General features: G+C 56.7%; 2 protein-coding genes across 5 annotated transcripts in view; one reads left to right on the forward strand and one right to left on the reverse strand.

The window, feature by feature from the left end:
* LOC115504938 (carboxyl-terminal PDZ ligand of neuronal nitric oxide synthase protein) overlaps positions 1-15,678 on the reverse strand; it is a 287,020-nt gene that overhangs the window by 8,301 nt on the left and 263,041 nt on the right. For all 4 annotated transcript variants that reach the window (XM_030302196.1, XM_030302195.1, XM_030302194.1 and 1 more), the window contains 2 exons: positions 11,045-11,210; positions 9,676-9,828 (listed from right to left, as the gene is read on the reverse strand). In XM_030302196.1, the coding sequence (XP_030158056.1) occupies positions 9,676-9,828; positions 11,045-11,210 (319 nt within the window). The remainder of the gene's footprint in view (positions 1-9,675; positions 9,829-11,044; positions 11,211-15,678) is intronic.
* On the forward strand, positions 1,069-5,855 carry SPATA46 (spermatogenesis associated 46). Its single transcript, XM_030302202.1, has 3 exons — positions 1,069-1,171; positions 2,394-2,507; positions 3,351-5,855. The coding sequence occupies exons 1-3, from the start codon at positions 1,069-1,071 to the stop codon at positions 3,869-3,871; spliced, it is 738 nt and encodes a 245-aa protein (XP_030158062.1). The 3' UTR covers positions 3,872-5,855.

The raw sequence follows: 15,678 nt of genomic DNA on the forward strand, positions 1-15,678 counted from the left end.
ACAGACGCTTACTCACAAGCCCGCTTGCTCCGCACGCTGCAAGGGGAGGCTGCCGCTGCTCACAGACCAGACCAGATCTTTCCACACTGCACAAGCACACACATTTAGATCCAATACACCGATGTACCTAGTCTGCACCTGTTGTGACGATTAGCTTGGAGCATTCTCACCTTTCACCCTTCCCCCACTTCCCTCCAGCGCTAGGTTGTCACAGGAGAGGGTAGCAGGGACACAGAGGCAACCTTGTTACTCTGGAGTTCAGTGTCACCAGGAAAAAGGCTTATAATGGTGTTAAGCCACCCATTTGCTGAAAATAGCACCAACCATTTAAAGCATTATCTGGTCCCTGTTCTTGGGACGGACACACTGAAGTATTTCGACACAAAGGCACAGGACGCTTGTAACTTACCTTCAAATAGTTCAGAAAACAAAGCATGCTGGGGGCCGGGGCGGGGGGGGGGGGGTGGAATTGACAAAGCAAATGCAGTAAAATGTTAACAACAGGCAAATCTGGATACAGAATGTATCGGTGCTCTTCATACTAATTTTATTTTTGCAGTTTTTTCTAACTTTGAAACGATTTCCAAGGAAAATGTAAAAATCACACACCAAACTAAAAAACAGAAACAACAAAAACATCTGATGGCAGAGGTTAGGCAGGTGAAGGAAAGCAAGAAGGTTATCCGGAGAGGACAGAGGTCCCCAGAGCTGGGGGGTGGGGGGTGACAGCAATGACACAAAAATGACACCAAAGATCAAAGTCGGGGGGGGGGGGCTGTCAACAGATTACATCACCATCACATTTCTGCCATATGCTTCCTTCTCCCCTCCCCCACCCCCCGCCCCAGGTATCCTCAATCCAGGCCAACCAACGAGGAATGACAAGTCAAAAGCAATCTTTACAGAACGTGATAGATGCTATCCATCTTTGAAAGGGATACCCTAGCTGGGGAGTGGAATCAGGTGACCTTGTGATGTCAACGGCGCTCAGAATGTTTATCGTCTGGACAACCCAAACAGCCTCTTGGGAACAGGTGCATAATCTCCATACCCTACGGTAGTCACAACATGGAGAACTTCTCACTCCTCAGCATTTCTGGACCTCGAATCTCTTCCTCTGCCCTGAGCGCGTTTCCTGACATTATGTCCTCACATGCCACCAGCTTGCCAGGTAAACTCAGGCGCCATTAGGGCCACAAAAATGTGGTTTTTCAGAAGCTTTTAATTGAGTCCTCTACCAGATCATGTTACAGGGCTACGATTTAGTGAGACAGGCAAATTACACACGGGGAGAAAATAATTTTTCAAAATGCTGCATTCATGGTAAGTAGTCCCTGCTGTTTATTCATTTCCGGCAAGGGAAGGATGGGGAAACATTTGTTCTCAAAAAATTCTTTTTCTTCTAGAATCTCAGGTGACAGTCTGTGTAGGGTATGTGCCAGGTTCAGGCCTGTTTTGACAAGCTGGAGAAGACTCTCCAATCCATCAGTAGGAACCTAAGAGGCAGGGTCACTGAGGACATCATGGAATAAACATGGGCCTCTGAGGACTCACTACTCACAGTGCGGTCTGTGGGGCGTCCACGTGGGCATCACCTGGGCACTTCTTAGAAATGCAGAATTTCAGGCCGCCCCCAGGACTGCTGAGGCAGAGCCTGTGTGTTTAACAAGACCTCCGGGTGATCCCTGGAGAAGCGTGCACATTAAAGCTTGAGGGGGCTGCTCTACGGAGGAGCTGGGTCTCCTCAGTATCCATATGCCTGGGCAGAGGACCCTTAAACGTTGGTTTCTCAAACAGAGCACAGATACCACTCTGGGATTTGAAGCAGGCTGGCTTTTTATCAAGCGCTAGCAGCCACCCAGGGGCCACCCAAGCGCTCCCTGCCTATGGGTGAGAGAGGTTTCGTTCGGAGACACTGGCTTCTCATCATCAAAGGGACCATGTAACCTATGCGGGATATGGGGTCCATGACTAGACTCCCTCCCTTGGATCCTGGAGCGAGCCCAGAGGCTGGACTACAGAATGAAGACAGACAGACACACAGGCAGGCAGGCAGACAGACGCACACACACACGCACACACATGCACACAGAGCGAGCTGCAGGAAGGTCAGCAGAAAGGCGGGCCAGGCAGAAAGCTGCCCATCGGTCTGCATCTCAAGTTCTCCTTTGGAGAGAATCTTCCCCAGATCAACAAAAATGCCCCATTTGGAATTCCCCGGGATGCCACCCAGAACAGTTCTGCCTATCTGGGTACAAAAGAGGGCATGGTTTCTCTTTGGCTTTGCGAGGTCATAGGGTCCCAAGGTAGAGCCTCTAGGTATGTCGGGGAGGGGGGTTACCAAGACGAGGACTTCCACGTCAGCTCACCAGAGTGTTTCTTCTGTAACCCAGACATCGCAAAGACCGCGTTACTCACGGAGGCGTCCAGCCCAGCTCAGGCCCTGTCACCCCAGTACTTCGGCAGCGCTCTCCGGCATGGGGTGCAGAACACGGTTCTCTCTCCAGGTGAGGCCTTCTCCGCCCCGGCGGGCACACAGGAGAGGCTGGAGGGGCAAGGACTGCTGGAGGGCGCCTTTTCCCCTGTGGTCTCCTGCCTCGTCCTTCCTGGAGCGGACACCCCACAGGCCTGGAGGGGCCCCGCTTCTCCTCGCCTGCCTCTCACGCGGGGGTGGCACAGGGGCCTCGGCCTGCTCGGGTTGTTACGGGAAGACAGGTGTTGAGGCTGGAAAAGTGGCCACAACCATGGGTGGTGGGAAACAGATTGCAGGAAGCCAGACGTCTGGCTGTTGGCTGAGCCCCCTGCCCATCTCCTCGGAGGCAGAGGAAAGCTGTGTGCAGGGAGGGAGGCACCTGACAAATGTCAAGGCTTAGTGAACGAAGGCACTCTCCACTGCCCAGAGATCAAGCTGCCACTCGTGGAGACGCGAGCGGCAGGAAGGAATGCCTTCAACGGCTACCCCCCACCCCAGGTGCCACCTGCTCTCAGAACAGCAGTGGGGGGGGGGGGGGGGGGCGCCTGGGTGGCTCAGCCGGTTAAGTGCCCAACTCTTGGTTTTGGCTCAGGTCATAATCTCATTTTCTTGAGTTTGAGCCCCGCATCGGGCTCCCTGCTAACAGTACAGAACCTGCTTGGGATTCTCTCTCCACACCCGCCCCCCCCCCCCACCTCTGCCTTTACCCTGCTCACTCTCAAAAATAAATACACTTTAAAAATACAACAACAACTGCAGTCAAGGTGGGACAGAGGCCACCCAACCCCAGGCCCGGCCTTCCTGCCTGTCTGCTTCTCCCATGGCCTCTGGCCGCTCCGGGCCTCCCGCTCACACCCACCCCTGTCTTCCTCTGCAGACTGCCTTTTGGGGGACCCCCAGACCAGGGAGCCCCGGCGGGGCTGCACTGTCTACCGGCCCTGGTTCTCCCCTTACAGCTACTTCGTCTGCACGGACCAAGAGAGCCACCTGGAGGCCTACAGCTTCCCAGAGGTGCAGCGGGACAAGGGCAGGGGGGACGGCTGCCTGCCCGAGGACCTGGCTGAGAGCATCTGCTCGTCCTCTTCCTCCCAGGAGGACGCCTGCCCCCCGGAGGCCGCCAAGAAATTTGGGCACGGCCTGGCCTCCACGGACGGCATCACGTCCCAGGACATCCTGAAGGCCGCCAGGTGGCACCCCGCTCAGCAGAGCGGCTACAAGTGCGCAGCCTGCTGCCGCATGTACCCCACGCTGCACTCCCTCAAGAGCCACATCAAGGGGGGCTTCCGGGAGGGCTTCAGCTGCAAGGTGTACTACCGCAAGCTCAAGACCCTCTGGGGCAAGGAGAAGGCGCAGCCGGGGGACAGGCTCTCCTCCGGCAGCTGCCAGGCCTTCAAGTAGGCCCGCGGGATGGTGAGCGGACGCCTCGGTGAAGAGGCGACGGAGCCTGTTTCCGCCTCCGGAGAGATGTCAATAAACCGACACTGGCCACGGCCTTCTGTCAAGTCTGAGGTCGCCTGGTCCGCCTGCTCTCCTTCCCAGGGGTCCCATCCCATTTCCCTGTGGCTAACGGTTGCTTAGCAACACCAGGCCCACCTCTCCACCCCTCGCCACCCCCCTCCCCCGCCCCTCTCCTCCTCAAGGTTGGGAAGAGCCTCTACAGGGTGCTTTTCAAAGTGAGGTGCCCAGATCCGCAGTGTCAGCATCCCCAGGGAATTTGCTAGAAATGAAATCTCAGGCCCGTCTCAGATGCACACAATCAGAAACTCCGGGGGTAGGCCAGCCATCTGTGCTCTGACCAGCCCTCCAGGTGACTCCAGTGGAGCTCAGGTATGAGAACACTGCCCTCAGATCCTGGCCCCCTTGCTGGTCCCCCGTGGCCAGTCAGTCCCTGCCCCACCCCCCAAGAGGGGAGAGAGTTGCCCACCCTTTCCTGTTGGCACAGGGAAGCTTCCCCGGAAGGACTTCCGCACAGTCTGAAAGCTTCTCAGGCGTTCGAGCTCCTGAGGGGTAGAACCGGGGGGACACAGGCCCCCCTGCGTACGGACAGGTCAGGGTAGAGGCTCTCCCCTTGCCCTTCCGGTGATCATGGAGGAAGTTTTCCCGAAGCCTCACCTTCTGGTTCAGGAGAGCTGTCTCTGCTTAACCCTGTCCTGCGAAAATATCATTTGTGGTTCTTTTGAGAGAGGCTGGGCTCAAATCCCATCATGTCCCACACCATGAGAGCATTCCCCACCCACTCTCCCCCGCCCCCCTTCTCTACCAACCCAGCCAGAGTCTAAGAGTGTACTTGAACTGTGGACTCCAGGGTCCCAGCCTGTCCACTCTGGGGTGGGTGGTCTCTTTAGGCAGCCCTAACATCACTCCCTGGACCCCCTAGGGGAGAGACCAAAGGAGCCCTCACTCTGACTTCCTGTTTCCTTAAAGGGAAAGGCCACCCAAGCCCTTGAAGATGCCCCTGACATGCTTCACTGCGCATGTGTGTCCCCTCGACGGGGCTCTTGAGGGAGTAAGGGAGGGGCCCACACGGGGGCCTTGTGGCCTTACCTTGGTCTGTGGGAGAGTCAGGAGAGGAATCAGCTTTTGTCTGGCTGCACACCCTCTGCCCAACCCGCACTCCCTCCACCAGGGCACCCATATCACAGGCACAGGGGATCGAGCTAGGGCCATGGCACATGCTACCCATCACCTTGGGAGGTGCTTGAGTGTAAAGACAGGTGCTCTCTGCCTTTCACGTTTAATAGCATCGTTGCCGCCCCCCCACTGCCCTGCTCTCTCAAGGCGGAGGTCTGAGTAACGCTTCAGCACACAGAAAACACAACCCAGCACACAACTGCATGACCAATGGTAACAGGTACAACCTCCCCTCCCCCAGCCGATCAGAAGGTAAGCGCTAGGGGTGCCTTGAGCCCCTGCCAGGCGCTCCGCCTTTAAAATGCAACCTCATTTACTCTTCGTTATCGCTTTACTTGGCAGGTTCTATCCCCATTTTACAGATGAGAAAACGAGGCTGCGTTCCATTCGCTCAGTCAGGAAGGGGCTAAAGGGCGTGAGAAGCTGGCGGATCGGACTCTCAGCTTTCCCACAGAGCTGGGCCTTACGAAGTACCAGGTTCAACAAACCCTCTGCCTTCCAAAGGGCTCAGAGCTCTGGCCAACATAACTGGTTTCCAGGACGGTGGCTTCTAGTTCTCGGACGCTCTTCCCTGGCTAGCATTGCGCCTCCCTTTCGTTTCTATGCCTGGCAGGAAAGCCAAGAGCCCACGAGCCAGGGAGGGCTCTCCCACTGAGCTGTGCTGCAGTGACATCACGATATTTGCAGGTAGGTGTGCGAAGGGGCCAGCTTTGACTCCAGTCAGAATCCCATGCATATTTCAGATGTGTAGTCAGGGGGTCAATGAAATTTTATACTCTGGGTGATTGGAGTTACATCCGAAAACATCTATGATGTACTTTCTCAAGCACCCAACACTTGCTGATATGCCAAGGATGCCTGGAGTTTCAAAAGACCCGGGGTTGGGAGAGTCTGAAAAAACGGGCACAAGCCCAGGGTCTCTCAGCCTCAGCACTACTGACACTGGGGCTGGATGCTTCTGTTGTGGGGGTGGGGGGAAGGGGTGGGGGGGTTGACCTGTGCATCGTAGGATATTTAGCAAACATCTCTGGCTTCTACCCACTAAACGTCAAGAGCATCCTTCCCCCAGTCGTGACAAGCAAAGGTCACACGTCCCCCGGGGAAGCAAAATCATCCTCGGATCGTAACCACCGTAGAACCTGATCCCGCAAGGCTGGTCTATACAAACTGTAGCCGAAGGCACCGCTTTCCTCCCCTCTTTGTTTTCTGAACACCACAACCCTTGAGAACCGTGTGTCGCAGAGCTGATGGCCGCTGGCTTGGGAAGTGGGGTGGGAGGGAGGGAAGGTCAGGCAGCAGGTGGGATAGAAGAAGCAAGAAAAGACCATGGAAAAGCTTTTAGAAATCAGAAAGGTTTATTTAGCAAAAGCCACTAGACTAGTGACAACATCCAGGGAGTAAGTGCACTTACATGAACAGAGAATCTTTTCCCAGAGAGTTGAACCAACAGAGTTAATGACACAACAGTTTTAGAAAGTAGAGGGCTCAGGGTTGGTGGGGTGAGAGGAGGCAGTCAGGCAGAGAGGAAATAAAAGGAACACGAGTCCTAAACAGGAGCCATTGGGAGAAGGGAGGCTATGAAGGGGCTTCACAGAGAGCACTGATACAAGCAGGGATATAAGGAATATCATTTTCATCGCAATATACAGTCCATCCTGTGCAGAGAAATTCTTTGCTGGCTCTGCAACTGTGATAGGCCGGAAGTCGGCTGGCACCCGGGGTAGGTTGAGGCAGGCACCAGTAAGGTAGGCGCCCCTGGCGTCCGCTTGTCCTCCGTGGACAGAGGAAGGATAAAAAGAGGAGGGCAGGAGTTGAGTGAGCAGAGCAAGAAGCAAGGAGGGAGAAGGAGAGGGGGCCATCGCTGGGAAATCAGGTCTGCGATGTTCTCTTTCCTGCCCAGTGGCTGGTGAATCGCCAGGGTCCCTAGATCCGTCCTGTCCTCTCCACACGCCCCGTGTGCTGCTGTGGCTCAAACTGGGGAAGGCGCCGGCACGCAAACCAGTCTCCGGCAAAGGCCCCATCTGGGGGAAGGCTGGGGCCGAGGCAGGCGGAAACCACTACGGAGCATCCGAGGGCAAGGGTCCCAAACGGGTCCTGAGTCAGTGGTACAGAAAACTCGTCTCTCTGATTCTTTCGTCTCTCCTAAATTTCCGTTCTTCTTTCGCTTCGCAAGCTTTCCTAGACCCTTCAGAAACCATTCCCCACCCATTCCTCACCCCCTCTCCTGCCACGTTCCACAAAGCCAGTCCACTGGCCCCCTGGCTTCCCCCTCAGCTCCTGCTGACACGCAGGGGAAGGCAGGGGAAGCCTCAAGAAGCCAGACCTTTCATGCTCTGGAACACTCAAAATTCCCACGCTCTGAGAGGTCGCACCCAGCGGAGGATCTGGTGAGCCGGCCAGGCTCGGCCACACCAGACTCCGGCCGTCGCTCCTTCAGTTTGTGGCTCTTACCTTCCTGGTTCTTCCTTCCCTTGTGTCTCTGGACCTACCTTCCATCCAATGGTTAATTAGAAAATACAGTAAAACAAACACAACCACCCCTCTCCAACTAAATACACGTTAGGAAAAGAACACAATTCTGCTTCGTTCAAAGACCCTGAAGATTCCCCGTCTCTTCTCTCTGGCCACTTCTTACAAGCCCACACACCACGTACACACGTTCCCTCGCATGCCACCTGTGCATATACGTACACACACGCGCAAACACACACGCACACATATGCACGCGTGTGCACACACACACGCACGCGTTATCCGCACACACCCCATCCTATTTCTGCTGATACCCTGGTGCACCAAGGGAGGCTAACGTAAAGCTGCGATTATTTCATTTGGACTTTCTAGCTAAGAGGGAATCCAGCTGCTTTAAGAGAAGGGCTACACTTTCATTTATCAAAACTGTAAAGCTGAGTCAGGGCCGAAGCGCTCTGTGTTTTGGATCACCACGTCCTTACCAGCTAACCCTCAAAGAACACTGCAGGCTGGGTCTGTCGCTCGTTGTCCCGGATGAAGGCTGATTTCCCCAAACACGTGACACTAGCATGGCTCGGCTCTCGCTCTTTAGGCATCGTTAAATCTGTTCGCAGGCGCTAGAGTCTAATGGTCACAGAAGGAACTTGTCCTCCGTGCCCCCATCAGCATGCGGTACCGGGTGGTAATCTCTAGACAAGGCCGAGATGGTCCAAGACGAGACAACTGCACGTGGCACTTTTTATAGGTGTGCTCGAGGCACGCACCCACAGGGACGGGTCAAGGGTGACGTGGCTGTGGTCCCTGACCTAAGTGGCAGTGATTCTGAAGAGAGGAAATAAACAGTCTCAGCTACCGGCCTGTATTTGTTTGCAGTAAAAAGGGACCACAACTGCCCAGTGGAGGGGACAGGTTGAGAGGTAAGGCTTGGGGGGGGGGGGTGGCTCTGGGTCTCTGAGGCTTTCTCCGAGGTGAGGGTGCCACGAGAGGCCTCAGCTGGCAGAGCCCCCTGAGGCAGGACGCAGAGGAGGGAAGGGCGAGCTGGGCTTGCAGGATGGGAGCAGGACTTCCACAGCGAAGAATCAGACCTAAGGCATCTGTGGCAGCAAAGAGACTGCCCTCCCCGAGGGCTTTTCACAGCCCCGGCCTGACTGATGTTAAACGCTCAATGTCCCTGGAAGCAACACCTAACACCCAGCTGGAGAAGATGTCCAGATTCAACTCATCCGGAAGCTTCCCCGATGTGACACATCCCAACACGGCGCTCACACCGAAAGCTCTACCCTGTCACTTACAGCCCAGAGCGTTCAGCCTCTGTTCTCTCCACGAGGGCCTGGAGAAGGAATTCGTCCCATAAGGTCTGGGGCGGGTGGTCAGGCAACGGGTATTATCCTGGACACCCAGATGCACAGTACCCCAGAAGGTACCCGATGGCTTCCCTTCACAGTGGGGCCTTGAGGTGGGGCAGGAGGGGGCTACCCGGGCATCACAGGCCAGGCCAGGGCAGAGGAGCCTGATGGCGCCAGCGGTCCTTCAGCAGCCCGGTGGTCCTCGCGAGGGACCCTCTCCCAAAGCCACGGGTCCTGGAAGGCCCTGCCCCCCCTCTTCCAAAGTCACAAATAGGAGAGAGGGGCCGATTGACCTGTGGGAGTCCCAGTGCTCCCCTGTGTCACCTTCCAAAGCAAAATCCTAATCCTTTCCTGAAACGGCAGGCTCTCCAGGGGGGGCCCCCCACGGCTGGAGCCAAAGTCTCCGGTCGCCAGGGTCCTCACCGCCCTCCGCCGCGCGGGCATCCTCGGCGGTGCGCCCAGCCCACAACCCCCCCGGGCCCCGCCCCCCGCCCCTGCGCCCCGGGCCGCCCTACACGGCGATCTCATCGTCCAGGCTGTCGCCCAGCTCCTGCCTCTGCAGGACGTTCAGCAGGCGCGGCAGCTCCTCCTGGGACCACGAGTCGCGCTCCTCGCTCTCGTCCGTGTTGGACTCGTACTCCGAGGCGATGCCCGACTCGCGGAACCGGAGGAGCTCCAGGCCGCCCAGCAGCGGGCCCGCGGGCGGCGGCAGGAAGCGGAAGCACTCCAGCTTCACCAGGCGATCGCGCCTACCTAGGGGGCTGCCGGCGGGGTGCGCCAGCTCGGCCAGGCCCGCGCCCGGGGGCGGCGAGGGCAGGTCCTCCGGCTGCGGGGTGGTGGGGTCGCAGAGCACCGGCAGGCCTCCGGAGCGGAAGGTGATCTCCAGCAAGCTGTCCTGGGAGCCCACTGGAGGTGGGGGGGGGGGGGGGGAGGGGGGGACAAGAGCACAGGAGGCCGGGTCAGTGAGGCAGCCCGCCGGGCTGGGGGGGGGGGTGAGGAGGGGCGGGAGGGGCACGGGGGACACCAGCCTGCGACCCTGAAGGAGGTACCCATCGAGAGGGCCAGACTTCTGGGGCGGTGAAGTGCAGCGGGTCCCAATCTAGACCTTGGTGCTGCTTTAACAAGGGCCCCAGCCCTGCCCAGACCCCCCCCGATCGTGATCTCCATGGGTTGGACCTGGGAATATTCATTCTTTAAGAAGTTATGGGATAGTCTGGGGGAACCACTGGGCAAAGAGGGAAAGCATTGGTTTGGCAGTCACACCTGGCTTTGAATCTCCGTGTGACCCACACCTTGCTGGTCCTGTAACCTTGAGCCAGCTCCTTAACCTGTTTGAGTCTGTCTCATCCATAAAATGGGCGTAACAACATCTACTACTACAAGGATTACAGGAGATCACGTGTCTGAAACTCTAGCATCGTTTCTGGCACAAAAGAGGACCAGGGCATCTACACTGGCCCTCAGCCTACACACATCTGGAGAAGGCTTACAGGCCACGGATAAACAAAAGAAGGCCCGGAGATGTGTGCTGCCTTCTAGTACCTCCCAGTCCAGCCTGGAGGCGGCTGGGCTTCTCAGGCCGGGTGCCGGGCAACTCTGTCACTCACCAGCAACGCTACCTGGCCGGTTCATTCCTGCCCTATCCACTAAGTAGATGACGGCTACCAGCCTGCTCTATGCGACAGAGGTGTGAGATGTATAGTGCAGGGTGCGTAAGCCCTGTACGGCGTGAGGTCCTCCCCGGAGCCCCCAGACAGCAGGACATGATAGGTGCTCACTAGATTTCAACGGAAATAGACTGAAACGGGCTGCCTTAGGACGGGCGTCCGAGCCCTTTTTGAGGAGGGAGAGCCTGGATGAATTCGTGGCAGTGACTCCTGGGGACATTCAAGGTCAAGTCTGGATGCTGGACGGGAAGGGGCCCAGACCCTCGCTAGCCCTGCCATTTTGCAATTCCGCAAAGCGTGTGGACAGGACAGACAGAGCTGCCTTATGTTTCCTGCTGGAACGCCGGGGCGGGTCAGGGGTCTAATCAAACACCACCAAGAGCTTCAGAGAAAAGCCTGTGGGTTTTCCAGAGCCTCCATGGAGGGCGGGGAGGCTGGGCGGGGCCCTCACTTACTCGCACTCTGTCCCGATAGCTTCAGCTCCAGCTCCTGCACCTGCTTGACCAGCAGGGAGATGTGCTGGAGCATGTCCTTGTTCTGCAGCAGGAGCTGGTGCACTCGGGCCTGGGCCTCCAGCCGCGCGGCGGCCTCGGCAGCCAGCTGGTCCTTCAGCAAGTGAACCTGCAGACGGGAGGGAGAGAAGAGGCGGAGAGGACAGGACAGAGAGGAGAGAGAGAGATGAATGCGAACGGGAGTCACCGGGGGAACGGCTGGGACCAGAGACACCTGCCATGTTCCATTCACGAGGAAGAAGCCCTTCCGGGGACACGTGGGCACCTGGGCTCGTCATTCGGAGCAGCAGCCCAAAGAAGCTGGGTCACTGGCCTCTTTGCATCTCCCGAGGGAGGGCTGTGGCTCGTCACTCAGATACCACTCAGGGCCCGGCACCAAGCACAAGAGGAAGGGAAATGCCGAGCCCCAGCCCCTGCGCCCCCATCAGGCTTGACAACTAACATGTGACCGCCACGTGGACGGAGGTGCCTTTCGCGCATCGTGTCCTTTAAGAAAGGAAAACGGAAACTGATACGCTGAGCCAGTAGCTAAGAACGGTGTCACAGCAAACCCCTCCTCGGGCTTTCCTCTCCCCTTCCTCGTGCCCACACATGCTGGGAAACCGGAAGCCCTACAGAGTCCCCTCATTAGTGAGGCGGTCGTGATAAAGTCTGTTCTTCCCCATCTGTGGGTACCGGCCTCTTTCCCTGACCATCCAGTCCCTTTTCATTTCTCACAGCACCTTGGACTGTGCCTTATACCTGGTAGGGGTCACACGCCTGCTGACTGATTCACAGCCGGGCCTCCTCCCACAAGCCCAGCAGGGTGGAGGTGAACGGTTTACAGAGCCGCCCACTGTGGGGGAGAGAGGACCCTCGTCCACTGTGCTCATGCACGGTGGAGCAGCTGGTGAGGGCACATACAGTGTGCTCGGGGCCCCGGAGGGTCTGTTCTCGGTGTGTAACCAGGTATGGGGAGAAAACCCAAGGGAACAGGTGGAATGATCATAACAGGAGCCCAGCTTGAGGAAACTGAGTCACAAGCCAACAACAGTGTTCACCCATTCGATTTCTGTACCAAGTGGTGGATAAAGGGGCCTTCGCGGAGGGTTTCAGAAGGTCCCTGAGGAAACGGAGCTCATGAATTTTGGCCACACCAAGGCCGCTTGTGGGAAAGAGGGTTTTCCTGGACCAGGAAATACGACGTGGATAAAGTGGAGACACTGAGGCAGGCTGACTGGGGCGAGTCAGGTGGGGGCAGGAGAGGGGTCGGAAGAGCCAGCCGACTCTTGCTCAGACAGCAACGGCTCGGGCTTTTTCCGAAGAGCAGTTTGCTCCAAAGGGTTGCACATTTTGTCGGAGAGCAAAGGACCGTATCGGCTCCGTGGTCCGTCCAACCGGACCCAGCGACCTGCCGAGCCCAGCCGCTGACGCTTGGAGACTCCCACTCTTGGATTCAGCAGCTGTTTCCTTCCTGGCAGATTTGAGGACCTGACCTTGCAGTCGGTTATGTGGGAGCCGCTAATGAGATTAGTTGCCACTTTCCATTAGTGGCTCCCGAGGCTGGGCCTGTCTTGCCCCAGGGGGCGGATGTGTAAGGAGTCTGAAGTAAATCTGTCCTCCATAAGGTGCTGCTGAGGACGGACGTGACAGTTTGGTTTAGAAATCAGCCTCATCTGCTGCCTCATGGAAACTAAGGAAGGATCTAGAGAGCAAGGAGAACAGGGAAAGAAGTGGCAATAATATTTGAAGCTGAGTATCAGGTGGTGGGGTGGCTGTTAAGCCTTTATTTTCTTTGGAAACTGAGACATGGAGGTATTTCCCCTGAGAGTCCCCCAAATCTTGCTGATTCTCAGAAACAGAACAACTGCTGTGGGAAGGCTCCAGAAGTGCCTCCTGAGAAAGGGCCAAGCTTAACCTCCCATCTGTAAGGTAACGTACTCCAATCAAGAGTATCGTTGAAAGGCATCTACGGTGCAGGTGGGTTAATTATCCCATTTTCTATTTCCTTTGGACTGAAACAAACATGAGGCAGAAATGTGGGATAAAGTTTTCAATGCATATGAACAGAAAAAGCAGAGAAGTCTAGATGCTGCTAATCGGCATCTACAGCGGGCTCCCTGCACACACACCAGGGACTCGGGGACTCGCATCCCAGGACAACGGGCCACTTGGGAGCACTGGACCGGGAGCTGGAATGCTCCAGTCTGGCGGTTACACCCTATGCAATTGTAGCGAATTCACTTCCACCTGGACCTCACTTCCTCCAACTCTCACCCGAGGGGGCCCCCAGAGGCTCAGGCAATCCAGGATCCCACATCCTGGTGAACATGGCAGTCAGCGCTGGGGGCCATGTGTCAAAGGCTCACTGAAGACAATCCCTAGGTTCCCATTCTGACATCACAGAATGAGGACTGGGGACAAAAGAGGAGTCCCCTCCTGCAGAAGGGGGGGGGGGGGGGGGGGAATGTTGGAAGCTTCTTTTTGCAGGTAATCCAGTTCCCCTGGTGGAGTGCCATCAATACATAAAAGGCCCTTGAATCTGATGCTTCCCTCAGGCAGTAAGCGCCAGGAGAAAAGGCTCCTGAGTCTGAGTGCTCCTCGAACAGATTAAGTAAGAATTTTAGCTTTGCAAATGCAGAGTCAGAACATTTCCAGTGTTTTCAAACCCCAGGAATGCAAAAGCACACACCGCTCCCTAAAGCCAGCGCCAACGGGCCCTTCTGCAGCCATCAGAAGTGACATCAGGCAGAAGGATCACTTTGTCCGTGGCAGTCCGTGCCACGGCAGAGCCCAAACCAGGCCAGGCTGCGACGAAACAGCCTGGACTCCTTTTAAATCTGAGGCCACTTAATAGTCCCTGTGTTTTGCACATACAGGTCTGGCCTCGAGGCACTGAAACGGGGCAGCACGATTTTCAGCCTGGGCTCTGGGCAGTCTGCTCTAGCTGTGTGTGCTCGCTTCCTCCACCGTGAACGTGAACGGGGAGCAGACACAGCCCCCTCCCGCCTCCCAGATGGGACAGTTCTTTGTATTCGGCATGCTTTTCTTTCTGAGAATTCAACACCTTTCGCAAAAGCAGGCCGTATTAATTTCTGAAAAGGTATGGGTTAGCCTCTCCTTTCCAGAACCACAGGGTCTTTGGCAAACGACTATCCCACTTCACAGACGAAGTCCGTGGGAAGGTCATGGCTGGGGTGCGGTGTCCCGCTCCGCGTTCCCGCCACGGCGCCCCACGTGGGAGTTGAACCCTGCACCCTCCAGTTCGGACACCCTCCCTCAGCCCACCCAGCGACACCAGACCACTGCCCACTCGCTCTCCAGCCTACTTGCCTGGACTCCAGCTCCTCCGTGAGAAGTGGGGGCAGGGCCAGGCTGAAGTTAGGGAGCAGGCACATGGAAATGGCGTGGAGAGAACCACAGCAATTTGCCCTCCCCCCCCCCCTGCCCCCCACCGGACGCACCAGCGGAGGCAGGTGACGCTGTCTCAGCATGCATAAGGCAGGGACTGGGCAGTGCACCCGGGGTGCTGGGGACTGGCAGAAGCCACGGCGACAAAAGCTCAGTCTAGGGCCTGGAGGTGGGGTGTGGAGGGTTTTCTGTGCGGCTCCTGCATCGACAGCGTACACGATCGCGAAGCAGAAGTAACCAATCACGGGTTTCAGAATAAGCACCAGGGGCAGCGGGTAGAGGAGAAATCTTTAGATAGCGACAGTGCACTCACAAGCTAGGCCAGGAGCTGGCAAAGTGTGGAGGACTCCGGCCTACTTAACTACTGCCAGTCAGCCGAGGTGCCCAGGCCGATTCTGGAGCTCTAGGGGCCCAGCTCATGGCCATGCAGGTGCCAGCGATGTCCCAGCTCTGGTTTGGGGCTTGGCTATGCCCTCATTCACACCCTTGAACTTCTGGCCCAGCTGAAAGAAGAGGAAGCTAGTGCAGCCAGGCAAGCCTCATGCTGGGTGGGGAAAGCGGTCAGAGGGACTTATTCACACACTGAGGTCTAAGCTAGAAACGCTTAAGAGCTGGTTGAACAACTCCTTTGCCCCTGTACCTCTAAGGCCGGGGCAGGCTCCCCTAGAGAGGCTCTGAACCAATTTAGGGAGAGGCTGGGAGAGATCTTAAGGTCTTAGAACAAATCAGAACACTGTTAAGGAGATCCAAGCCCGGTCCCAGGACAACAGCAGAACGGAGTAGCCTGTGAAGAGTACATGGGGAGGGGGGCATGCATACAGGATACCACAAGGGACCCCAAGAGTGAACCTGTTTGCAAGGAACTCTGCCTGGACCCTCAGCTCAACCCAGAAGTCACATAGGAGGACTTGGATGCTTCCAGAGAGAAAGAAACTGTGTTCCTACCTGAAGTGCTGAGGTCATGGTATTCTTGCCCCCTGGAATTTTGGGGATTGTGGCAGGGTTTTTTTTTTTTTTTTTAATGTTTGTTTATTTATTTGGAGAGAGAGAAAGAGAGTGAGAGCAGGGTAGAGGCGGAGAGGGAGAGGGAGAATCCTAAGCAGGCTCCATGCTGTCAGCACAGAGCCTGAGGCAGGGTTTGAACTCACGAACCGTTAAGATCACGACCTGAGCTGAAATCGAGAGTC

Source organism: Lynx canadensis, chromosome F1 (assembly GCF_007474595.2).
Source record: "Lynx canadensis isolate LIC74 chromosome F1, mLynCan4.pri.v2, whole genome shotgun sequence".
NCBI classification, from domain to species: Eukaryota; Metazoa; Chordata; class Mammalia; order Carnivora; family Felidae; genus Lynx; species Lynx canadensis.